The sequence below is a fragment of the Phodopus roborovskii genome, unplaced genomic scaffold (genome assembly GCF_943737965.1).
Source record: "Phodopus roborovskii unplaced genomic scaffold, PHOROB, whole genome shotgun sequence".
NCBI classification, from domain to species: Eukaryota; Metazoa; Chordata; class Mammalia; order Rodentia; family Cricetidae; genus Phodopus; species Phodopus roborovskii.
In genome coordinates, this window is record NW_026125235.1 from 62,106 (window position 1) to 89,520 (window position 27,415).

Genomic DNA, 27,415 nt, shown 5'->3' on the forward strand with positions numbered 1-27,415 from the left:
GTAGGAGAAAATGAGAGGGAGGAGAGGAAGGCATGTGCGACCAGGAGGATTGAGCCTGGTTAGGAATGGAAAATAGGAAAGAGAGAGAGAGACAGAGACAGAGAGAGAGAACATAAAAGAGGGAGCCAATATTGGTTTGAAGATAAAGTTGAACACAAAGAAAGGTCGAGGGAACTACAAGACTGCTCCCAACTAACAATCTCAGCTTCCGTGGAAAGGTATCATAAATGCCCTTCCTGGAGAGTGAGATCAACAACTAACTTCTCCATGGAGTCCTCAACTAATGCCTGTTGAAAACAGGAGCAAACACCCATACATAAACACTGAGTCAAACTAGAACCCAGAAGCAGATGGAGAGGACAAGACCATGCGGTAGAAGTACATAGAGACAGCTTACCTGAACAAGGAGGAGCTAAGGGCCACTAGACTGATAGCTGGGAAGCCAACAGGGGTCTGACTCGGACCCCCCTGAATATGGGTCTCAGCCAGAAGGTCTGAGCAGTCTAAGAGACCTCACACAGTGGAGCCAGGATGTATCCCTGGGGCACAAAAGGACTTTGCAAACATATCCCCCATGGAGGGATAACTGCCTTATTCTAGAGATAGGAGAGAAGCCCTAGTCCCTACTTCACAGGACCTGTCAGATCTACATGACCCCAACTGGATGTCATTCCCCTAGGTATTGTATTGTGGTGGGGGGTTGGGAGGGGAGGGTGTTTAGAGTGCATGGGAGAGGGTAGAGAGGGCAAAAGGGAGGGAAGGAGGGAGGGAGGGCTTGGGGGGAGGGAGGGAGGGAGGGAGAGGGAACTGGGATCGACATGTAAAATAATAAAAAAAAAAAAAAAAAAAAAAAAAAAAAAAACGCTTTGACTCCAAAATTTAAGTTGAAGAACAAGTTACTGGGGAAAAGTATTTCTATTTTTGTTTCCACAGAAAATGAAAAGATGTGGATTCCTTCCAGACTAATGTGGTTTGATCACACCAGACCGCCTGAAACAGAGTACAAGCTGATCCTACATTCCAAACAGCTGGACAAAACAGCCCTACAGACTACAGCTAGGATATCTGAATCTTCTTCGAATCCCCCAATACAGCGCCCCTTACCAGCAGGAAGTAGTTTGGAAAGAACGACGCCCAAATTCCCAAAAATTGTGTAAAAATGTTTTTTTTCAATTAAATTGAATTTTTTTAAAAAAAAAAAAAAAAAAAAAATTTTTTATGCATAAAAAAATGGAGTAAAGGGAGTGGTGACTGCAGCAGGAGATCACACCCAGATAAGTTTCTAACTTGTGAAAAGAAATTAAAGAAAGACATATAGCTGGGTGTTGTGGTGCACACCTTTAAACTCAGAACTCCATAGGCAGAGGCTGTCGGATCTCTGAGTTTGACGTTATCCTGGTATACTGACCCCATTTTCGTACCACCAAGCTCACACAGTGGAGGAAACCACTGAAAATAGAAAGTTGTTGAAGATATAATTGGAAAAGGGGGCCATGTTCCAGCCTCAGCAAGTAGCAGCACTTGGCAGCTTTTGCCATCTTGTTCTTAATTTAAAGAGAGAAGAAAGAGATTGTGGAAAATTTCTCCAAGGCCAAGGAACAGGACTGAGGCCAAATATATGTTAGTGGTGTCTTTTAATGGAGGCTGAGAGTTCATTGTGTGAAGATGTGAAGGTGAAGCCTGAACTCCTTTGTAAACCTCAAGATGTTGGAGATGCCAGAGCCATGGGATACCTGCTGAGGAGAGGAGACTGGGACCAGCTCAGGAGATAGAAGTGTGTTACTGTCAACAAAGGTAAGAGGAGTTGAAGTTCTGAAGAGTGTTTAGACATCAGACATGTTGATACAGCTTTTGGAATTCCCCAGCTTGTTTCTGGTTTTGTTTAGGTCCAGTATTTCACTATGATCCCTTCCCTATATTATGGAATGTTAACGTTGGAAGTATGTGATATATTTTTGACTTAGTCAGGGACTACAGTTAAGAATTCACATTAATCTCAGAAGAGATTTTGAACTTTGGCCTTTTAAACATAGTTGAGACTGATATGTTATGGAGACTTTTGAAGTTGCACTGAATGTATTTTGCATTATGATATTATTACAAAATTAGGGGTGCTAGAATATGGAATGTGGTAGTTTGAACTTAATTCGTCCCCATAATCTCATAGGCAATGCTACTATTAGGAGGTTTGGCTTTGTTGTGTGGCCTTGTTTGAGGAAATGTGTTGTAGTGGGGTTGGGCTTTGAGGTCTCCTTTGATTGAGCTCTGTATGACACCCTGTTCATTTTCCATTGCCTTTGGATCAAGATGTAGAATTTTTAACTTCTACAGCACTATGTCTGCTGCTTGCCACCATGATGATATGGGACTAAACTTCTGAAATGTAAGCCACAATAATTAAATGTTTTCCTTTATAAGAATTGCCATGATCATGGTGTCGCTTCACAGCATTACAAAATTAATGAAGACAAAATTGAAAATTAGTTAAAATTTAATACAATATGCAGAATTCTAAGATGAAGAAGAGATGCTGCAGTAATCTTCTAAAGAAATATCCAAGGGAAAATATTAAGTTCAATGGTTCTGAAACAATGGGACAAAAATGTATTTCATGAGCCAGGCAACATATTATTTCAAATAGCAGTGTTATTGATTCTTTTAACTTTATAATGGCACTTATCTTTCCCTTTCTCCTAAAGGGCTCTTTGAAAGCTATATAATTATGGTAGAAAGAAGACAATCTGTTGATTATTTTGATGCAGTATGTTCTTACTTGTCATGTTTGAAATTTCATTTTCTGGACAAGGGTAACAAACAAAACAGCAGATAGCTTTTCCCTCCTGAGGGGATTTTCTGAGGCCAGGAATGCAAGGCTTACTGCATATCGAGGGTGGATTCTGTAGAAAATATGATAAATTTTAGAAATAAAGAGTTAACAGATGACAAAGGCAGCAGTGATTCATAGTATGGAGTTACTCAAAAATCTCCTTGTATACACATGTATCATATTATGAAGCATACTTTCAAGAAGTCCGTATGCCTCTCTTTTTCTTTCAGACCCAGTTCCTGTATCTTCTCCATGGTGCTGTACCAGAAATCCAGTTGTAATTTTCTCTCCCACTACCCATCATTTCCTAACCCCCCTTTCTTCAACCATCCCTGTATTTTGGCCCTAATTCTAGCAGTGATGCCCTGCTAAGACAGAAAAATGGGTACACTTCTCACCTCTTTTGTCTCTCTGTTCCCTTAGACACAGTCGTGCAGTCTTGTTCCTAGTTCCACAATAGAATGTCATTTGCAGCCTTTCCTCATTTATGCCCACATCTCCTGTGTATTGAAAATAGCATCCTCTCCTGAACCCCATCCCCAATTCATTTCTGAATCCCAGCCCCTAACTCTAGTAGGCATCCTCTTCTAATCGAAGGGCCACCTATCCCAGGTCAACAACAAGTTTGAGGACAGACCCACACCTCTTCTAGTGCTCCTAAGATATAACCTTTTAGTGTCTCCAAGATCTGTAGCTGGAAACTGCTAGAATCTCTTTTTTTCTCTCTGATTCCATCTTCCTCAATGGACTACAAAGACCTTCTCCTCCAACCTTCCTTTTCTTAACTCATGCTGATCACCCAACCTCAAATAACATTTGAGTATTTCCTGTGAATAAAGTGGCTAAACAGGCCAGGACAATCATCAACTCACAGACATCACAGTCTGAACATCCAGAGAGGAAACAAAAACCAAGATGCAAAACACACAGCCAAAAAAGAAAAATCCAAACAGCAGCACCAAGAAATTGAATCATTTAAAACTAAGATCCCAGGATACAAGCATGAAAATCCATTGAACACACACACACACACACACACACACACACACACACACACACACACACACACACACAGAGTATGTATTCCTTGAATCCCAGCTATCGTACCTTAGCAGGTCCTGAATATCTAAACATAGCTGAAGCTTACGAAAAATACCTTATAACAGCCTTTTTGAATAGAATGGTGGTCCCTAAGTAGGAAATTAATGAATTCCTTAAAGAAACACAGGCAATAATTTTATTGGCATCTTGTCTTGCCAGAGTACATGTAGTGGTGACCCTACCCTTTGGGTGTGGTTTTGGGTTCAGATGTGACTCATTATAAGGTAGAGGAGGAGCTGGCTTGGGCACTGTTGGGTTGCAGAGAGCACTGTAAGGGCAGAGACTGCATCTTCTGGGGCAGGAAGCCCGCCGAGGTCATTTAGTCTTATCTGTGTGTTTCACTAGTAAATATCTGTTTATCATTTATCTTGGGTCTGGTAGACTCATTTAAACCTCACCTTCCAAGCAGTGTAAGGAGATATACAAAAATGTTCAATACTTGAAGCTGGAAATAGAATTAATAAAGGTTACCCAAACTGAAGGAATTCTGGAAATGAAAATTTTAGGAACTTGACATGCACTAGAGAAGGAACTCTCCACAAATATGGGTGAGAGCATATGAGGCATTAAAGATATGATAGAAGAACTAGGTACATATGTGAACGAAATTGTTACATCCAAAACATAGCATATCCTGATATAAAACATCCAATGAATCAGGGACATTATAGAAAGATCAACCCTGCCATTAATATTATAATTAATCTATTATTAATTAGTGAAGAGGAAGGAGGAAAATCCTGGCTCAAGGTCCCCGAAAATATTTTCTAAAAAATCATAGAGGGAAATTTTTCTAATGTAAAGAAACCGATTACTCTAAAGATACATACAGAACACCAGAACCAGAAAAAAAATGTGTCTTTGCCACATAACAGTAAAAACATCAAGGACATAAAATAAGGAATGAATATTAAAATTGGCAAGGAAAAGATTAATTATCATATAAAGGCAGGCCTGTAAAATTATTCCAAACTTCTCATCTCAGTGAAGGCTCTGGAGGCCTGAATGGCCCCGTCAGATAACCTGTAGACTCTAAGAGATCACATATACATGCCCAGACTACTCTACCCTACAGAAATATTTTCACTCACCATCAGTGGGAACACAATATATTTCATGATAGAATAAAATGTAAATAATATCTATCTGCAATTTTACTTGTGCAGAAGGTGTCAGGAGGAATATATCCAGACCAAGGAGTTTAACAATGCACATAAAATCATAGAAAATAATTTAACTCCCCCCAAAAATAAAAAGAATGGAAACAAATACACATGCACCCCTCACAAGCACATACACACATGCATAACCACACTATGGCACCGCTTCTCCCCAGAAGAAAAATAACATGACTATTCAATCATTGGTACTTGATATCTCAATATCAACGATCAACGGTCTCAATATCCCAATAAAAAGCCACAGACTAACAAATTGGCCATATAAACAGGATCCAGACTTCTGATTCATCAAAGAAACATCCATCAACATTGAGAATAAATAAATAAAAAACCTCAGGATGAGGAGTTGGAAAAAGACAACTCAAGAAAATATACCTATATAGTAAGAGGCCAGTTTTGACTACACCCATCTCAAAAAGACAAAACCAACTAACTTATCCATGGAGCCCTATCTAATACCTGTTGGAAACAGGAGCAAACACCTGAGTTGAACTAGAACCCAGATGCAGATAGAGAGGACAAGGCCAGGTGGCAGAAACACATAGAGACAGCTGACTTGAACAAGGAGGAGCTAATGGGCCTCCAGACTGATAGCTGGGAATACAGCATGGGACTGACTCAGCCCTCCCTGAATATGGGTCTCAGCCAGAAGGACTGAGCAGTCTAAGGGACCTCAGACAGTGGAAGCAGGATGTATCCCTGGTGCACAAAAGGACCTTGGAAACACATCCCCCATGGAGGGATACTGCCTTAAACTAGAGACAGGAGAGAAGTCCTAGTCCCTACTTCAAATGACCTGTCAGATATACATGACCCTACCTGGATGGCATTGCCCTACATGTGCAATTGGGGTGGGGGGATGGGAGGGGAAGGTGGTCAGGGTGCATGTGAGGGGGCAGAGAGGGTAAAAGGGAGGGAGGGAAGGAGGGATGAAGGGAGAAAGGGAGGGAGAGGGAACTGGGATCGACATGTAAATAAAGAAAAGAAAAAGAAAATATACATAACAGTCAAGCTTGAGTGGTCATTTTAATCTCTCATGAATCAAGCTTCAAACAAAAACTAAGCAAAAGAGATTGGGGAAATACTACACACTGAATAAAGGGAAAAAACCTACCAAGTTGATATTTTAATTCTTAACATCTATGCCACAAACACAAAGGTATCTGCGTTTGTAAGAGAACCAACACTACATTTAAAATACACATTGATCCTCTGTGATTGATAGTGGGAGACTTCACCAGTGCATCTCACCAATGAATGGTTCATTTAGACAATATTTAAATAGTGAAATACTGATGCTAACAGACATTGTAAACCAAATGAACCTAAGTGTTATTTAAAGAACATTTTATCCTAATTTAAAAGAATACTTCTGTACTCTGAACCTCATGGAACTTTCTTCAAAATTGTCCACGTACTCAGATACAAAACAAGTCTCAACAGACAGAAGTAATTAATTCCATGTATTCTATCAGACTACCACATATAAAAGCTGAATATCAACAACAATAACAAAAAATAGAAGTCATGGAAACTGAACAACTTTACTGAATAAAAATTGAGTTAAGACAGAAATCAGGAAAGAAATTGGAGGTTTTTCTAGAGTCCAATGAAATTGAATACATAACAACCCCAAATTTATGTGGGGCCACGAGGAAAGTTCCTAGTACTAAGTCCTTCATAAATAAATCTCAGCATCTCATAGTACCGACTTAACAGTACCCCTGAAAACCCTATAACAATGATATATAATCACAACCCTGAGTATTAGATGGCAAGAGATAGTCAAATGAATGCTGAAATCTATAAAATAGAAACAGAACAATACAAAGAATCAATGAAACAAAAAGGTGGTTTGATGAGAAAATCAATAAGACAAACAAACCATTATCCAATCTAACTAATCTTCAGAGACAGAATAATCAAATTAATGAAATGGAAAAATAACTAATGGAAATATCAACAGACACTGGGTAAATTCAGAAAATCACAAGTGCATACTTTGAAAACTGTACTTCAGAGTCCATACTGTAAAAATGTGTAGTCCACTAAATTGTAAAATGTAAAGTAAATGGCCAGTTACCTCTTAACAGGTACAGTTTACTAAAGTTAAATTAAGAGCAGTAACAATTTAAACAGACTTATATGGCCCAGTGAAATAGAAGCAGTCAATTAAATTATTTCAATCAAAAAGGAGAAAAACCCAAACTAACAAATCAAACACCACATAAAAGCCCAACCAATAAAGAACTTCAACAAACAAACAAAAGATAACAAGCTAACAAACAAATTAATGGCTGCTTGGTTTTAGCACAGAATTATACTTGTCTTTCAAAGAAGGGTTAACTCTAATATTCACCAAATTATCTACAAATTTGGAAAGGAAGGAACATTGCCTATTTCTTTTTATGAGGCAACCTTGGTATTAATACCAAATAAACACTCAATAAAGAAATTTTATTACAGACCAATTTCCAAAATATCTTAATAAAATGAATGCAAATGAAACAAATCTGAGAACACATCAAAAAAGATTATCCACCATCACCAAGTAGGTTTCATCCATGGGATGCAGGAAGAGTTAACATAGGGAAATGAGTGAATGTAATTCACTATATGAATAAACTGAAAGGAAAAGTCATGGTTATCTCATTCCATCCAGAAAAGGACTCTGAAAAAAACTGAACATTCCTTCAGTACAAAATGCCTGAAGATATTAGGGATACATGGAACAAACCTAAACACAATAATGGTAATTTATAGCAAGCCTATAGCCAACATTAAAATAAAAAGAAAGAAACTGAAAGCTCTTCCACTAAAAATCAATTATAAGACAAAACTATCCCTTCTCTCCAATCTATCACATACAGTACTTGAAGTTTTAGCTAAAACAGACAATTGAAATAAATCAAGGTGATATAAAGTACCATTATTTGCAATGGGTATGATAGTATACCTAAATGACATTTAAAAAAAATTACCAGGGAATTGTTACAGCCCCTAAACATTTTCCACATGTGGCTAGAAACAATCTTAACAAAAAACAAAGTAAAACAAAACATTAAAAAAAAAGAAAGAAAAAGAAAAAGAAACAACCAATATACTTTCTGTGTACAAATGACAATCAGAAAGAAGTTGGGAAAACATCACCTTTCAAAATATCCTCAAATTATATAAAATATTGAGTAACTCTAAACAGGCAAGGAGAATACTTCTATGACAAAAGCTTCTATTTTTGGAGAAAGTAATTAAACAAAAAATCAGAAGATGGAAAGATCTCCCATGCTTATGGATTGTTAGGATTAGCATAGTAAAAGTGGCCATTTTACAACAGCAACCTACAGAGTCAATGTAATCCCCATAAAAAATTTAACATAATTCTTTTCAGACCTTTAAAGGGCAATTCTCAGTTTCATATGGACAAAAAAAGTAATAACCTGAAGAAAGATAAAATAAACCTGAACAGTAAAAGAGATGCTTCAAGTTTCACCGTCCTTAATTTCACATTATGCTAAAGCACTATAATAATTAAAGCTTCATGTTATCTCCTTATATCCAGGCATGATGATTAATGGAATTTAATTGAAGACCAAACATAAGTTCTTACACATATGTAGATTGGATTTTTTAATAGAGAGCACAGAAACACAGACTAGGGGAAAGATAGCATTTTCAGCAATGGCTCTGGTCAAACTGAATGTCTTCATGTTGCAGAAGGAAGATAGATCCATGTTTATTACTCTGGGCAAAACTCAAGTCTAAGTGCATCAAAGACCTCAACATAAAACCTGATAAAATGCATCTGATAGAAAGGAAAGTATGGAGTAGTCTTGAACACATTGACACATGAGATGACTTTCTGAAGAGAACACTGATAATGCAGTCACTAAGACTGACAATAAATGGAATTTTATAAAACAGAAATTTATGTAAGGCAATGCATATTATCAACTGGATAAAGAGGTGTCAAGAGAATGAATTTTTTTTTTGCTAACTTCATATCTGATAAAGAACTAATATCTAAAATAAGGAAGGAACTTAAGAAAATCAAATAATAAATTAATAAAAAGACAATCTAATTTAAAAATGGTGAACAGACCTAAACATGGAATTCTCAATAAAGAATCTAAAATTGCTGAGAAATATTTAGAGAAATGTTCAACATTCTGAGTCATCTGGAAAGCTCCAATCAAAACTAATTTGAGTCAGGATAGATCCAATCAAAACTACTTTGAGATCCATCCTATACCTCTCAGATTTGCTAAGTTTAATAGCACAAGTGATAGTCCATGCTGGTGAGGAAGGGGAAAAATTCTCCATTGTTGGTGGAAATGTTATTTGTACATCCAGAATGGAAATAAAAATGACAGTTTCTCAGAAAGATGAAAACAAGTCTGTGTCTAGACCCAGTTATACTATTTTTAGACATATGCCCAAAGGAATCCCTTACTACCTCAAGGACAATTGAACAACTTTGTTCACTAAAGCTTTTTTCATGATAGACAAACACTAGAAGCAACCTATATATCCCTCAATAGAAGAATGAATAATGAAATGTTGTATACATACACAGTGAAATACTACTCAGGTGTTACATGAAATGATTTTATGAAATTTGCAGGCAAATGGATGGAACTACACATATATCTTTCTGAGTGTTGTAACCTAGACCTAGAAAGATAAATAAGGCACATATTTTCTTATAAGGGAGTATTAATTTTTAAGTAAATATTAACCAAGCAATATTCTATAGAGCCAGAGAAGTTAAGTAAAGAGCTAACATGGGAGGCACAGGGATCTTCATATGAGTGGGAAGTAGATTAGATTTTATTTGTAGGCTGGGACCAGGTGGGAATAAGAGAGGGGAATTAGGTAGGGGGAATAAGATGGAGAAAGTTCTTGAATAGACACCCAGAATGTGGGGCTTTTGGGGGTTGTTGGGGAAACCTATAGCAATGGAGACTTCCTGGAATCTGTGAAGCCAATCATAATAGGCACTCTTAATAATGAGGGATAAAGATTCTCAAATAGCTATCTTTTGTAGTGACGCTAGGCTTCCAATTGTGGAACTAGGTTTTATTCAATTGAATTGTAGGCCAAGTGGGTCCCATGGAAATCTCTAACATCCAAAGCAGCAGCAAACTGTTGCTCTCTGCAAACTGACAGTGGGATCCCCTGAAGAGAATAATATCCACTTAATGCATTGAATATGGAGAAGTCAAACTGGGGCCTGCATGGAGCCCTCATCCCTACATTCTAGTATCTTTGCTGCCCAAAGTTAGTGTTCAGGCTACTAAAAGATAAATTGGACATCACCTCAGTCACAAATTCTTTGACCTAAAAGCTGTCCTACTTACAAAATATCCTAGAGTCATGGTGACACAGAACTCATAGGAGAAGGCAGCCTATGTCTGATTTAGCCTTTAGCCCACTCCATGAGAAGAAATTCAGACCCAATAGAGCTTGGGTAACCATCAGCCCGAGCCTCAATAGCTCAGGGACCAATACTAATTAGTTTTAAAAAATTCATGATTCTCAATTATGTTTTGCTATATTCACAGATCAGTGCCTTAACCAGTTATCATCAGAGAAGCTTCCTCTGGCAGGAAATAGGAACAAGCACTGAAAGTCACAGTCAGGTATTATGGGGAGAGTCTAAGTTGAAGGTCTCCATCAAATACCTCCATTTTGAGTTCAAGGAATCCTGCAGAAGTAGAGGTAGAAAAATTGAACATTCAGAGGAAAACATGGGCCTCTGAATCAACAAAGCAAGGCACATATGAGCTCACATGGAAGAAGCAAGCATATGGCCTACATGTATGTGTCTGTAACCAGTCCTCTGCATATATACTAAAACATTAGGTTAGAGTTTATGTGAGACTCTTGACTATAAGAGTAAGTAGGTCTCTGACTCTTGTGTATACTCATGGGACTCTTTCTTCCTAATTTTGCCATGTCTAATTCAGTATTTTTCCTTCATTTTATTATATTTTAATTTGTCATATCTAAGAATCCTGTTATCTTTTTACTGAGAGACAGAGAGGGAGAGATAGAGAAAGACATGGAGGGAGGGAGGAAGAGATGGAGGGAGAGAGGTAGAAAGAGAGGGAGAGAGAGAATCTATGAGGGTAGAAAGATAAGGCATGTCTTGCTGTATGCTGTGAATATATGTTTTTGTTATTTGTTGATAAATAAAGCTGTTTTAGCTAATGGACAGGCAGGATTTATCCAGGAGTGAAATCCAAACAGAAATAGAGAAAGTTAGTGAGCAGAGTCAGGGAGACACCATGTAGCTGCCAAAGAAGCAAGAGACACAGGCATCACGGAAAAGCCAAGAACATGTGGAAATACACAGAGTAGTAGAAACAGGTTAATCATTAAGAGAGAGATAGCCAATAAGTAGCCTAAGCAATCAGCCAAAATGTTTATAATTAATATAAGACTCTATAGGTTTATTTGGGACTAAATGGCTCTGAGTCTGGTTGGGACAGAAACTTCCATCTATAGTAGAAATTGAGTCAGTAAATGAATAAATGTTAGAGTACTTTATCCCAAGAGGAGGAATAAGCAGATCATGTGATTTTAGGTATTTATGCTACATGTAAAGCATTAGAATTAAGACCAAATTACCTGTCTAATATTTGTAGCCCACTCTATCATTTCATCAGACATATACAATTGTTGATAAGTTGGAAAACGTCTGGAAAACTTTCCTATTTTCACCTTAAGTCCAAAAGTTTGAGAAAAATCCATGATGTAGAAAATTTCATACTCTGTATCCAGTTTTACGTTCGGGTTCATGTTCACAAGGTCTCCAGCAGGATTTACAAATTGTATGGTCTTCAGAAAAGAAAACATCTAAAACACATTTGTCACTTTGGTTTACACTATGCCTACTCGTACGTTTACAAAAAATATAATGCCTCAAATTTACATTGACCTCTCCTAAAATATAACAATACAAGTAGATGTAAAGATTCACTATGCTTTAAAAATACACTTTTCTTGCTGGATTTGATGCCTTAACACATGACCACCTAAATTGCACACCTGAAGAGTATTGACACATTCTCTACTTCTTTCTATTATCAGTGTTAATTGATATTAACCCAGGGAATTGAGATCCTTAAATGGTCAAAATGTGGCAAGGCTACTTGGTATTATTTTGGGTCTCTTTATTATTGATTAGCAAATTTTTGATCACATGAAAGATAAATGTTTTCTTCTTAGTCCCATTTATTAATTTCATGAGAAATTATTTTCTCCAAATTTTAAAAACATGAGACACGTGTGGTTTAAACAAAATTTGTTGACTTGGATTATAAAATGCTGACTTAGGTGTCAGTGTTGACTGATTGCCAATTTATGACATGAACATGACATCCCTGATCTTCAGTACTATTCAGTACTATTGTACAACAACACATATACATATATAGAAAAGATTCCTTATTTACATAGATTTGGACCTTATGGTTCCCTTTAAGAACTTCATCTCTATGACATTCATGCATTCAGTGTAAGACACATTACCTTCCAGGTATCAAATTCCAGTTCCTTCCCAGTGTTCTTTGACCATGTGTCTACTTGTTGTAGAAGCATTTCATGGAGTGAGTAGGCAACAGCATAAACTGCATTATATAAGTTATAAGTTGTGTCACTAAAGGAAATGTCAAATGGTTTCCCAAATATCCATTTCAATATGTTTTTTTCAGGACAATTCTTCAGTTTGTTACAATTAGATGCTGGCAAAGAACATTTAAAGTAAGACCACCATAGTTTTGCAAGAGAAATTTCATTACTGTCATTTAAAGGTTGCACTGTCTGCAGAAATTTTTTAAAACCAGACACCTCAGAATGCTGATGTGAAAAAATGAGAGCCCCATCAGGGGAGCCTAGCATAAAATCTCCTGTTATTGTGATCATATCAAATTGTGACACACTAACCCAGATTCTCCAAAGTTCTTGAGATTTCCATAGGATGAAGTTCAATGGTATATAAGATTCTTTGTCTCCATAAACTATCACAACTTTTGCTGATGACATCTTGATCTGGTTATAATTCTTATTAAACATTTTTAAGTATAATTCTGTATTTATTGAGATAACAATCACGAATTCTAAACAGACAATGTTTGTTTGCATCTCTTCTCTCCATTCAGAAAGAAATTGCATTCCATGGTCATCATCTGAAATAATCATTGCCACCCAGTTCCATCTGAAGTAAAGCATTAGAGACACCATGGCCAGTGCTAGTGATGTGTCCCTGGGAGATATCTGGTAGAGATGAGGAAATTGTTCGTGGTCACTCAGAAGTGATTGAAAATGACCATAGTAAAGCTGAAGGACATAGAACATAAACAATATTATGAAGAATATTGAATGCATAACGCTCAGTTTAAGCTGTAAGTGTGCTAACCAAATGCTTGGAAAGTTAGAAAGTATAAATTATTCATCTGATTTTTAAAATAATACCTAACTTCTTGTAATTATCTAAACTATATAGATAAACTAAGTTTTCATGTAAAAAGTTTTACATGAAAGTTTCTGCACTCTCTCATACCCATTTCTGATAAAGTTGTGTTTCCCACAGAAGGATTTTGAATATTTATACTTTATGAATCAGAATAAACATAAAGCCAGTCTCTGCCTTTTAATCTCCTTTGGTATCAGAAGGTCAGCTTGAAGCTAAAAAATACTTCATTAAAATAATCCACCCAGGCTTACCTCTGGAGTTCTGGAGATGAAGAAGAGTGATCTAAACATGGCAGATATCCTCCACAATGGTCCTGTAAGCACAATTAAGTATCTTCTCTGGTTCATACAGTAGTAGTTAGGAAAATGTTCACTACTCTTTGAGGAAAAACCAGTTTTACGGTAATCAACAAGCAGATTACATTTAACATTAACTAGCAGAGAAATGTTGGGTAAAATATGAGGGTTCCTGTTGATTTCTTCCATGGCAAAATAAAGAGAAAAAATCAAGTGGATATTCCTAGGTGTCAACCTGAAAACAAAGTACACTACTCATGAGAAATTAGTTCCAAACCTGATAGTAATCTTAATCACACTTGGTATGGCTTCAGCACCAAAGTCTGTTTTTTTTTGACCCATTGCTATGATGACACATATAAGTTCTATTCTTGTGGTGGATTAGAATGTGAGATATGTGGAAGAATATAAGGGTCCTTAAAGTTTTTAAATTTTTGTTTCTTGGGGGTGCGGATATCTATTTTCTGTTAATGGTGTTCTGTCATTTTGAAGTTTCCTCCAATTTATCCTGTGTTCTGTAAACACTGGGAAAGTATGTAAGTAGTCCATGGTACAGGAAAGATGCCCTGCTCAACAGTGAATTTCCTCATACATTTATACTGTAATTCTAATATCTAACATATTTAGAGAACAAATTGGTATTTGCTATCTAGGTAGTTATACTTTTTTTACACAGAGGCAGTCTGGCCAATGTCATGACATTGATATGGCTATGAAGAACATGTAGTTAAATCTTTCTGTGTCAAAAAACTGAAAATTCTATTAGATTTATAAGTAATGCAAATTACATAATCACTACTACTTTTTATCCTTGCTTTCACACAGTTTCATTTTTATTTTTATTCAAGGCTATGAAATATTGAATGATATAAGATTGATTTTATATACAACTTTTTCCTGAGAGGAATTATCTCCTTTAACTTCACATGGACCCTTAGGTTGTACTGATGCATTTCATATTGTACACTCAGCTGGGTATCACAGAACTGACCCTGGGTTCTAGTAGGTTCATATTTGTCCTGAAATATCATAATTATCTAGTATATTCACCTTAGGTTTTATCTTTCACTTAATATATTTCAAGTGGTTATAACTGCTTTGCAATAATTTTATACTATTTGATAATCTTATTTAAAAATAACATTTCATCATTTTGTACATGGGCTTTTGTTTGCCTGACATCCTATATTTTCTGTACTGCTTTGTGACCACAGTCCATATTAAATAACTGGATATGGGAGGGGAGGGTGTTTAGAGTGCATGGGAGAGGGTAGAGAGGGCAAAAGGGAGGGAAGGAGGGAGGGAGGGCTTGGGGGGAGGGAGGGAGGGAGGGAGAGGGAACTGGGATCGACATGTAAAATAAAAAAAACAAAAAAACAAAAAAAAAAAAAAAACGCTTTGACTCCAAAATTTAAGTTGAAGAACAAGTTACTGGGGAAAAGTATTTCTATTTTTGTTTCCACAGAAAATGAAAAGATGTGGATTCCTTCCAGACTAATGTGGTTTGATCACACCAGACCGCCTGAAACAGAGTACAAGCTGATCCTACATTCCAAACAGCTGGACAAAACAGCCCTACAGACTACAGCTAGGATATCTGAATCTTCTTCGAATCCCCCAATACAGCGCCCCTTACCAGCAGGAAGTAGTTTGGAAAGAACGACGCCCAAATTCCCAAATATTGTGTATAAATGTTTGTTTTCATTTAATTGGACTTTGTTATATAAAATTAAATAAAAAATACTCTATATGCATAAAAAAAAAATAAGTTATGTCTGTGACTATGGTATTGAATTGCTAAACCATTTATGTTCCCTTCACTTTTCTGCTTCTCATACTTGAATAACTTTTTTTTTGCTGTGTCTTATTACTCATCTCTTACAATTTTTCTTTTTTCAGAAAGACTTGAAGTTATTCCACATTTTTTTAGATCCTGGCCATTCTATACTGGAGATGGCATCTGTTGTTAAAATTGGGTACTTCAATTAACTTACTGAAATTATTCTTCTGTGAAAGTTTAATATGTCAAATAACATTGTGCATTGTTTTTACATTAGCTGTTTTACAACCTGAGACAATATTCAGCTTCATATGGAAGTAGAGGAAAAATCCAGGAGAGATTAAACATTCCTAAATAATGTGATAACTACTGGGGATATCACTATTCCTTATTATACATTTTGTACATAGCTGTTGAAATAGCAATGCCATGATATTTTCACAAAATAGATATGGTGATCAATAGAATGGAATTGAAGATCCCTACAGAAACCCATAGTTTTAGATAAAGAACCTAGAAATAGAGACTGTGAAAAACAGAATGCATCTTCAATAAGTAGTGCTGGCTAAACTGGATAGCTGCATGGAGGATACTAATACATCTATATCTATCATCCTTAAAAAATTAATTCTAAGTGGGTAGAAGGCCTCAACTTAAGAGCATGTATACTAAATCTGATGAAATAGAAATTAGAGGAATAGTCTTGAATTTATTGATATGATAGGGGATGTCCTTCTGTATGTTGTGAAAATATATTTCTTTTGTTGGTTGATGAATAAAGCTGTTTCAGCCAATGGATAGGCAGGCTGTAGCCAGGTAGGAAGGATGAATGGGACTACCCAACCTGGGATGATGTTTGTATGAAAGGGTCCTGCTGTAGTCAGGAACATTGAGATCTAAGTGGTGTCTTGGTGACATCTGGGCCATGGCTTCACTGAGTGCCATGACTACATCTGTGATCCTACTGCAGCCAGGGTCTGTGCTGATGTCCTTGGTTCCTATTGCCATTGAAGCCATGTTGATTCCAGTGGTATGGGTAGAAAAATGTGACTGTATTGGTTCTAATGACCACACTGCCACTGAGGCTGCCAATTTAGGTGGCCTTTCACCACTTGGGGCCAGGGTGAGAACCAGACATGGGCTGCTACTGAGAACCATGTCTGGGTCCATTATTCTACCACAGTCTGTTGAAGTCCACATGGAGCCTGATATTTGGGTTGTCTTCTGTGCCCTTGTTGGTGACCAGAGGCCATGCTGCTGCCTGAGCCATCATAATTTTAGGTGCAAGGGCATCTACTGGATACAGTATGTTGTTGCCTGGGGCCATATCTGGGAAAGTTGTCCAGTTGTAGCTAGGATATGTTAATGTCTGAGGCCTGTGTCACATCAGGGGCCCACAGGAACCATATGAAATGAAATCTGATGACCATGCTGAGAAGCCCATCCTTCTCTGAACCAAGGAAAGTCAGCGTAGTCTACTTCTAGACAATGTAGCAACAAAGCTGGGGCTGGCATTTATGTAAAAACTGGCTCCTATGCTCAGAAGAGATGGCTCCACCTGTCACCTCAGGTGAGGATGAACCCCCCCTGAGGACATGGGAATAGGGGAGCTGACACTGCCTCCTTACCTAAGGTGGGTGGCCCCAGTTACCCAGATTGACAAGCTTGGCTACCACCCAGACCCACAACCAGGCCTTGGGTGGGCCCAGGTCCACCCTAATATCAACCCCATCTAGGACCTACAGGAGCTCATGAAGTCCTGTGTAACAATACCTATAGGATCTCCATGACCTAGGGTTCTGGTGAAGATCCAGTGATGATGGTGCACAGAAACTAGAGGAATTCACCAGAGTAGTGACCCATTGCATTTGTTAGTAAACCTGACTGGACAAAAAGGTATATTATAAGATACACAGAGGCTCTCAAAGTCAACAGGACACATGAAAAGGTGGGAAAGAAGGTTTTTTTCCAGATTGTTTGTTTGTTCATTTGCATACTTTGTTTTGTTTTAGTTTGATTTTTAAAATTTTTCTTTTGTCGGGGGAATGATGTAGGTATGAAGGAATGATATGGGGGGAGGAGACACCAGGAGGTGAGTGCAATTGGAGTGCATAACATGAAACTCCCACAGAATCAATCAAGAAGTTAAATTTTAAAAAGGCCAAATCTAAGTATAATAGAAGGAGAAGGAGAATACCAGCTCAAAGACCCAGAATATATATTTTACAAAATCATAGGAGAAAACTTTCCTAAATGAAAAAAGGGTACACCTATCATTATGCAAAAAGGTTGAAGAGCACATAATAGATTGGATAGAGTAAGTCACTCTACCACATAGTAATCAAAGCACTAAACATACAGAACAACAACAACAACAAAGATGAAAAGCTACAAGGGAAAAATAGCAAGTAACATAAAAATGCCAATCTTTTAGAATTATACACTACTTCTTTAAAGCTACAAGGGTATGAAAAGATGTCCTGAAGTCTCTAATATGCCATATATGGCACCCCAGCCAACTATATCCAGCAAAACATTTAATAACTGTAGATGGTCCTCTATAAATATGTTATTGCTGTTAACTTGGTGTTTTGGTGGGAATTTTAACAGCAGGAGTTTGGAACAACTGACATGATAAGATTGTTCTATTTTAATAATTTTTAAATGTGAAGGCTGTCTAGCAACAAGCATGCCATAAAGATAGCTTAGGTAAGATCTTATTGCCACAGGAAAGCTCTTAGATTCCCTGGGTCTTTTTAAACTAGCCATGCCTGTCACAGTAAAAATTCTAAACAATCCTGGTAAAACATTAGAAACATTGTACAATGAAGAGTGACTTACATAAGTAGGTTTTACCCATCCTAGATTGTGCCATATTTTAATAGGCTCATTTCTAAATACTTGAGGCTCTTGCCCATAGCATGTCACTAAATCTCCCCTGTAATCCTGAAATGGACTGACTATAAAAGAGTCAAAATTTCTTTTTCTTGAGTTTCCCATGGATCATGTACTAAAGACAATCTAAATGAAATTGCCAAATAATGAGGGAGACAAAGCCCCTGGCAGACATCTCTTATCACCAAACGTGGCTTAATTTGGTGTCAGGAATGTTAAATCTTATTGAGTAGTTTGTTAAAGGAACACCCTGGGAATCCCCCCCAAAACCCAGGATGTTGCCAAGGCTTCTCTCTATGAACTGATTTCAAGGCCCTATGGCTGAAGATGGCATCTTCCCCAACTCATTGAAAATCAACATGTCAAGATATTTCTCACCAAAGACTTCAAATGAATTAGCTACTGCTCATGGTACTTGAATGTACTTTGTATGCTCCCAAAACTGAAAGGAAAACACTAATCCAATTACAAACCCTTAGATCTATAATGGTCACCTGTTTGAAAAATGTACTAATGAAATAGTGGAAACAAAATCATGAAAGTAACCAAATAATATTTGATTCAGTGTAAGGCTAGTTCCAAAAGATGGAACCCATGTCTGACATTGATCTGCTGGCCAACAATCTAAGACAAGATAGTCCACTGCTTATGGGAAAACCAGAAACTACTGTTCTCCTAGTGGAGCATAGCTACCAATTGTGTCCTAATAATAGTCTGCTGTATTCATAGATTTCTATTTGTTCAGACATCATCAATGAAACTTCTTCGTGTATTAGATGTGGACAAATACAGAGAACACTAGCTGGATAGTGAGTAAAGATGGACAGACTTCTGAATATTCAGTCCTCAATGGGATGTAGCAATAAAATCCCTCCTTACAGGGCTCAAAGAACCCTAAGAAAACAATGAAAAATGGTAAGAGTCAAAGTATATGGAAAACTCAAAGAAAAGGAGGCCAGCTAAATATAAGATTTTTGCACAGAGGTATCCCGCAAAAGAGAACTGGAAGTTATAAAATAAATGCACATGACCTGTATGCTTTAAAAAAGTTTTAAGCCCTGACAAAATAGGATGAGACAAGGAAGTTCCAAATATGCTAATGAGTTCATTTTGTGTTGGCCATCTACTGGGAATGTGGCTTGCACTTGAAGGTGCTTTGTATCCACAGTGAGACTCCATTTGCAGAAACTAGGTTTTTTTGTTTGTTTGCCAATAGTTATTATGTGGATATAGGCTCTGAGTTAATGATAGGATTTTTGTCCAGTTCTCCTGTGAGCACTGGCACCCCAGCAAGCCCAGACCTGAGCAGGCACAGTGCATGCTGCCACAGCTTCTGTGCAATAATGTATATTTCATAACATCTGTATGTATTGTATTTGGCTTTCCCCCTTCTCTTTGTCTAATTGCTTTGTCCTATTTTGATTTGTTGTTTTTCTGTTTCATCTAATGTCTTTATTATTCTTTAGATGAGTGTTTTCTGAAGAGAGAAAGAAAAGTGTGAATTGATTGGAGAAATGCAGAGGATCCTAGGGGATTTGGGGAAATGTGTATGAATGAATATAGTGTATGAATGAATGTATTTCCAGAAAAAGTTCAGGGGATATAAGTTTGATTTATGCTGTAAATGTATCTGGTCCTAGAAAATGTTAACCTAAGTTAGAAAAGAATTTATGGACTGATAACTCATTATCTGATTCATATGAAAAGATAAAATGTAACTGTATGGTATAGAATATAGATTTAAACAGAGGATAGGGATGAGTGGATGAAAAAGATAAGAGATGAAGAATGGAAAATTTAGGATTCTTTGTGAAATGTTCTAAATAGTACAAATACCTGACTGGTGAAATATACACACATCTGCCTATATTTCATTCATAGTATAAAGAAGTGAATCATAAATCGTATTTCATCAAAAACAAAACAACTGCTCCCCAAAACAATGAGGTGTTTTAGAATTTGTGTTTGTTTTACTTTTGGAACAATAACTTCAATTTCCATTAACACTTATATTATTATTCAATAATTTTTTGTTTAGTGATTGCTTTAATTTCCTCCCAAGATTTTGCTTCTATGTGGGAAAGATGTATATCTAAAAACTGTTCACATCATGGCTTGGATAAACAGGAGAAAATTATAGCCAAACTTGGCACCCACAATCTTACTGGAGAGTATGCATACCAATAACTAAAACTTCCCGTTGAAGGCACCATACCCAAACAGTTCCAATTTGAAGATCAATAATGTAATGTACAAGCATTTGGGTACACCTCACATCTAATGTACAACAATGTTGGAACTGTAGGGAGAGTAAACACATATCACAATCTTCCTTTCTATTATCATTCAAGTTTAAATTTATATAGAGAATAGTTGAAGTTACAAGAAGACTCTGCTGAGCCACAGAAAAACTCTGATTGGGTAAGTCAACAGAAGAGTTGTCATATTGGAAAGCTAGTTTATTAAATAAGACACCATAAATGCTCATTAAACTCAGAGTATTGCAAAATGAAATTGTGTAACCCAACAATCCTTCTGATAGACTGTCTGATGATACCCATGAAGATACATAGCATTTGTCTAATATATGGAACACACTATTCATTTTGAATTTAGAATGACTACATATATGATAATGATAACTTGCTTTAAGTTTTCTAACTTACCACAAATAAAATCCTGATATTGTACAAAGTGTAAGAATACAAACGACAGAAGGAAGAATAGGAGAAAATACTCATGCCTGCCTGGGTCTATATGCCCTGTGCAGAAGAAAACATGGGCCTACCAGGTGCTTAGTGGTTGGGCAGTAATATGGTGAGCAAATATATAGTCAGGTATGAAGAGTGGGGGGGGGTTCAGATCCTATAGAGACAGGAAGATCTGCAGAGGTTCAGATAGAGGTGAGAGCTTAGATGTGTGGCCTGCTTACCACAAGGAGCAATAGTGATGTATGTGCCTGGGCTGCTGCCAAGGGACATGTATTGACCTATGACCCTGTTGCAGTCAAGTTCTGTTGTCTGTATTGATGGCCCTTGCTCCACTTACCACCAGGCAAGAAGATAAAGCTGCCTTTAAAGAGGAAATGGAAAAATTGCTTAAAGAAATCTAAGAAAATACAAAAAATTAAAAGAAATAAATAAACCCCTCAAAGAACACCAGAAAAACACAAGCAAACAGTTGGAGGAAACAAATAAAACTGTTCAAGAGCTAAAAATGGAGATGGCAGAAATGAAGAAAGCCCAAATTGAGGGTATTTTGGACATGAAAAATTTAGGAATTTGGACAGGAAGTGCAGAAGCAAGCATCACCAACAGTATATACGAGATGAAAAGGAACCTCAGGCAATGATCTTAGAATAAAATAAATGGATACATTATTCCAAGAAAAGTGAATAATTTTTTAAAAATCTCCTGGTACAAAGCATCCAGGATATTGAACATTATAAAAAGACCAAACAATAACAATTTTATTCTAACCCATGAATGATAGGAATAGAAGAAGGAAAAGAATCCCATCTGAAAGGCCCAGAATATATTTTCACCAAAATCACACAAGAAAGCTTTTGTAACCAAAGAAAGAAAAGCCAGTAAAAGTGCAAGAGGCACACAGCACCAGAAATAAAAGTTCCATTGCCGCATAACAATGAAAATTCTAAACATACAGAACAAAGAAAGAATATTAAAAGCTGCAAAGGAAAAAGGCCAAGTAACATAAATTCAAATTACAATTACATATGACTTCTTAATGAAGACTCTAAAAGTCAGAAGGGCTTATACATATGTGCTGCATACTCTAACAGATTACTGATGCCCAAAAAAGTTTAAATTTCCATTGATGGAAAAAATAAAATGACCCATGATAGTGTCAAATTTAAACCATATTTATCAAAAAAAATCTAGCAATACAGAAGAACTTTGAAGAAAAAATCCATACCAAGGTGCTTAAACACACACACACGCACACACACACACACACACACACACACACACACACACACACACACCATAGGAAATAAGTAAACTCACATCAACATGCAAAAAATGGAAACACAAACACACACATACATACTCACTCACAAACACACACCACCACCAGTGAGATAACAAGTGTTAACAACCATTGGTTATTGATATCGCTCAATAACAATGGTATCAATTGCCCAATAAAAAACATAGATGTGGAAACAGAATTCATCCTACAGCTGCACAGAAGAAAAATACACCAACATCAAGGATATGAATTTTCTCAATGTAAAAGATTGAAAAAAGATATTCTCAACAAATTGACCTGAGAAGCAAGAAGGTGTAATCATTTTTATATCTACTAAAATGACTTCAAAGCAAAAGTTATGGAGATGTTAGTACATAATAATCAAAGGAAAAATCCACTAAAATGACATTTTCTCTGTTAACATATATTCCCTAAACACAAGGATGTCCACATTTTAAAAAGAAACACTATTACATTTAAAACTACATATTGACTCTTACAAACCAGTAGTGGGAGACTTCAGTACCACACTGTCATCAATGGACAGGTCATCTGGAAAAAAACTAAATGTTGGAACTAACAGACATTGTAAACCAAATCAATTATCAATGATATTCACAGAACATTTTACTCAAACACAAAAGAATATACTTTCAGAACCTCATGCTCAAACACAAAACAATTCTTAATAGATACAACAAAATTAAAATAACTTCTAGTATTCCTTCAGACCACCATGGATTGAAGTTGATATTAACAACAGAAAACTTAAATACTCATGGAAACAGCACAACTATCTACGAAAGGAAAAACTGGTCAAGAGAAAAATAAAGAATGAAACAAAAGACTTCCTAGAATTTAATAAAAATTAATATACAACATACCAAATTTAGGGAATACAATAAAAGAGTAACCAGGAGACAAGTTTGTAACATTAAATGCCTAATTAAGAAAGTTAGAGAAATCTCATACTGGCAACTTAACAGCACACCTAAACTCTAGAATAGAGTAAGTAAATTCATGAAATAGAAACAGACAGAAAGAGATAATCTAACTGAGGGATGAAATCAATAAAACAGAAACAAAGAAAACAATACAAAGAATCAACAAAACAGTTGATTAAAAAAATTCAATAAGATTGACAAACCCTTATCCAAACTAACTAAAATACACAGAGACTATCCAAATAAATAAAATCAGAAACAAAAGGGTATTATAGCAGACTATGAAGAAGTCCACAAAATCACAAGGACATACTTTAAAACTTGTACTCATCAATGCTAGAAAATCTAAAAGAAATGGATAATTTGATAAGAGGTAGCATTTACCATAGCTAAATCAAAATTAGATAAAAACATTCCAAAACAAAAGAAATTTACAAATGAACAGAAAAACTTCACCCAAAACAAACAAAAAAAAAACAAGGTAACAAAAAAACTCCATCATAGGGCCATATGGATTAAGAGAAAAATTCTGCCAGGCATTCAAAAAAAATTCAATGAATAATCTCCTCAATTTATTCCACAAAATAGGATCATTTTATAAGGCCACAGTTACCCTGATCTCCAAACCAACCAAGGACTCAACAAAGAAAATTGCAGAACAATTCCTCTTATGAACATGATGCAAAAATATTCAATAAATGCTTGCAAACTGAATGTAAAAACATGTCAAAAAGCCCATCTACCATGATCAAGTAGGCTTCATCCCAGAGATTCAGAGGTGGTTCAAGATAGGAACATCAGTGAATATAACACACCATATTTCTAAACTGCAAGGAAAAAGACCTGCATGATCATCTTATTAGATTCCATACACTCTTTTGACAAAAATACCACCTCTTCATGACAAGAGTCATGACTCCTGGAGAGATTAGGGACAAAGGTGACATACCTAAACATAAAAAAGGCAATTTAGTGTAGGCCTGTAGACAAATCAAATTAAATAGAGAGAAATTCAAAGAAATTTCACTGAAATTATGAACATGACAAGGTTTCCACTCTCTCTGTATCTCATCAATAAAATATTTCAGGTTTAAGCTAGAGCAATGAGACAACTGACATAGATCAATGTGATACCCAGATACAGAAAGACAAATTTAATTTAATTTAATTTAATTAAATGATAATCAGATCCAGAGAGGTTAGGCAAACATGACAGGTTTAGAGGGCACCCATGATCTTCCTTAGGAAGGGGGAATAGACTAAACCTTGTGGATTAAGGGAAAGAGTGAAAGCTAGAATTGATGGGCACTTTCAGTTGTTTCAGAAATAGTGCATTGGAAATTTACTAGAATCTTTGAGGGTGACCCTAGTGAGGACACCCTATAAGGGAGAATATGGAGTCTGAAATGGTTATGTTTTGTAACCAGGCAATCTTTCCAATTGTGGAATTGGGTTGTATTTGCTTGCATTGTTGTTGAGGAGGTCCTGTGGTGATCTTCAAACAACCCAGATGATCCTAAGACAGAAGGTTGCTCTCTGAAAATGGAAATTGGGTCCCCATTGCCAAGAATAAATGGCTCATTGAACATGGACAGGTTGAGCTAGGTCCTGCATAGAGCCCTTACTCATATATTCTAATCTCTTTTTTGCAGGAAAGCAAGCTCGAGGTTATGAAAACAGAAATCTGGACACTAACCCAGTCACAAATCCCTTCCAGTTATCATCTTTCTGCCTGAAAGATATGCTCAGGTGATGGTTGCAAAAATTTGTGAGAGTGGCCAGTCAATGTTTGGTTTAACTTGAATCCCAGGCTATGAGAGGGAGTTCATGCCTTATCATGTGTGGAGCCCTGATACCCCAGTAACCAAGGGTTGGACCAAATACTACTGGAAAACAATCTCCTAGTGATATTCTGCTATACTCATAGACTGTTGCGTTATCTATTTGCCATCAGAGAGGCTTACTCCATCAGCAGATGGGAGCAGGTACATGTATTCTCAACCAGATATCATGCTGGGAGTGAGTCTAACTTTGAGGTCTCAGATAAATACCTCTCCTCCAAGCTCAAGAAATCCTGCAGAATAGGAGGCAGAAATATTGTAGGAACCACAGGAGATAGAGGACCCCAGGAGCTCAAGGCCATCTGTATCAACTAAGAGGGTCTCACATTGCCTCAGAGAACTGAAGCACCAAGCATTGGGCCTGCATGGATCTGTACCAAGTCTTCTGTGTATATGTTAAAGTTCTTAGTTTGGTGAGTATACCAAATCCTAACAGTAGGAGTGTGTATATCTCTGACTTTTTTGCCTGTTCTTGGAACTATTTTCCTTGTAATTCGTTGTCTTGTTTAGTCTCAATATGAAGGTTTTTTTTTTCTTGTCTTATTGCATCTTGTTTTGTCTTCTTTGGCTCATCTTCTTGAGAGTTTTTTTTTTTTTTTTTTTGAGGAAACAAAGGGGGAGTGGAGCTGGGGAAGAGGGTTGGATGATGGGAGCTGGGAAGAGTTGAGAGGAAGAAAACTGTTGTTGGGATGTGTTGTGTATGAGAATAATTTATTTTTAATAAAAATAAAAAAGTTGAAAATTTGGAATGAATATAATATACAAAAAATATGTATCAAAAAGAGGCATGAACACTTGTAGCCAGGAAAAACCCTTCCATCTGGGAAAACTTGACCAAATTTGTAATTTCAGAATTCCTCTCTCAAATGTTAGCAGGTACCACAGGAACACTTTTTGTTCTTGCACATGATAATGGATATAGGATAAAATTACATTCTGGAGCATCTCATTTTCTAACAATTGTACAAATTATGTGCTAGAATAAGGGGATGCTTCATAAGTTTCCAACATAGAACTTTAAATAATGTCTTAACAGTGTTAATACAACAGAGTGTGTTTATTCATATGGAACAGAATGTAAAGCAAAGTACAAAATTCTTATAGCAAACAGCCAGAGCTCCCATTCCTGATTTCAGGTTCAAGAGTCATAGAACACAAAAATTATGAAATCATGACAGAAATTTTGAACAAAAATCCCTGTATCTTTTCAATACATGTAGCTAAAAGTTAGGGCAGATATACCAATGTCCAATTGCATGAATTGGGTATCAATGTAGATGGAAAAATCACTATATGGCCAATAAACACCTCCTTATTGTAGCTTCTATGAGACAAACTAAAAGCTGTGTTTGGTACTATGTTTCTGAGGGACACCATGTGATTCCTTGAGTTGGGAAATATCATATTAAGAGAATCTTCCAAGGAGCATGGTAGGCAGTGTGAGTCATTCTTTGAGCTTTACCTGGAAACATGACTCAAGAGTGACAAACAAAAGGAAGGCAACACAGATTGAAGACACACAAAATCATCATCTATTTCACAGTGCCCCTAGAATACATCATCTCCCATGATAAACTGAAAGTAATGAATGAAAGATGTACTTACTCCTTGTCTAGATTCCCACTGAAATGATCATTCTTCACATAGCCATGCTTTGTATAAATAGAAAAGAAACAATCGACCTCCTTATCTCCTTTTAGGTTTTTCTTGTCTTTTATTCTCCAAAAGCATTTGGGGTCAGTCAAACTGCAGAGAATGAGGGAAAGCTTCAAGACCAAAATGACAAATATCAAAAAGAACATTTTTGTCATGTCTCTAAGATAGGAGCCTAAGAAAAGTATAGCATGAGGAGTCAGACAGAAACCCATGTAGCAATTATGCATGAACATATCCAGGTGTCTCTTTTTATTACTGTAGATACTAAAGAATGCAGGAAATTCTCTCAGTAATTTTTTTTCAGCCCATTGTTCACCTCTGGAGAATAATTAAGCACTCTCTATCCTGAGGCCCTGCATCTGAGTTCTTATATCTAAGTGACAAGTTGTAATAGTTTTGTTTATGATTATTCTTACCCCCTGTTT

General features: G+C 36.5%; 1 protein-coding gene across 1 annotated transcript in view; it reads right to left on the minus strand.

Annotated features, from left to right (window-relative positions):
• LOC127227393 (vomeronasal type-2 receptor 116) overlaps positions 1-27,145 on the minus strand; it is a 37,915-nt gene extending 10,770 nt beyond the window's left edge. Inside the window, exons 1-5 of the mRNA XM_051191694.1 lie at positions 26,940-27,145; positions 13,837-14,116; positions 12,643-13,449; positions 11,740-11,967; positions 2,774-2,897 (exon numbers count right to left, since the gene is read on the minus strand). Coding sequence (XP_051047651.1) covers positions 2,774-2,897; positions 11,740-11,967; positions 12,643-13,449; positions 13,837-14,116; positions 26,940-27,145 — 1,645 coding nt within the window. The remainder of the gene's footprint in view (positions 1-2,773; positions 2,898-11,739; positions 11,968-12,642; positions 13,450-13,836; positions 14,117-26,939) is intronic.
• Between the last annotated feature and the right edge of the window lie 270 nt (positions 27,146-27,415).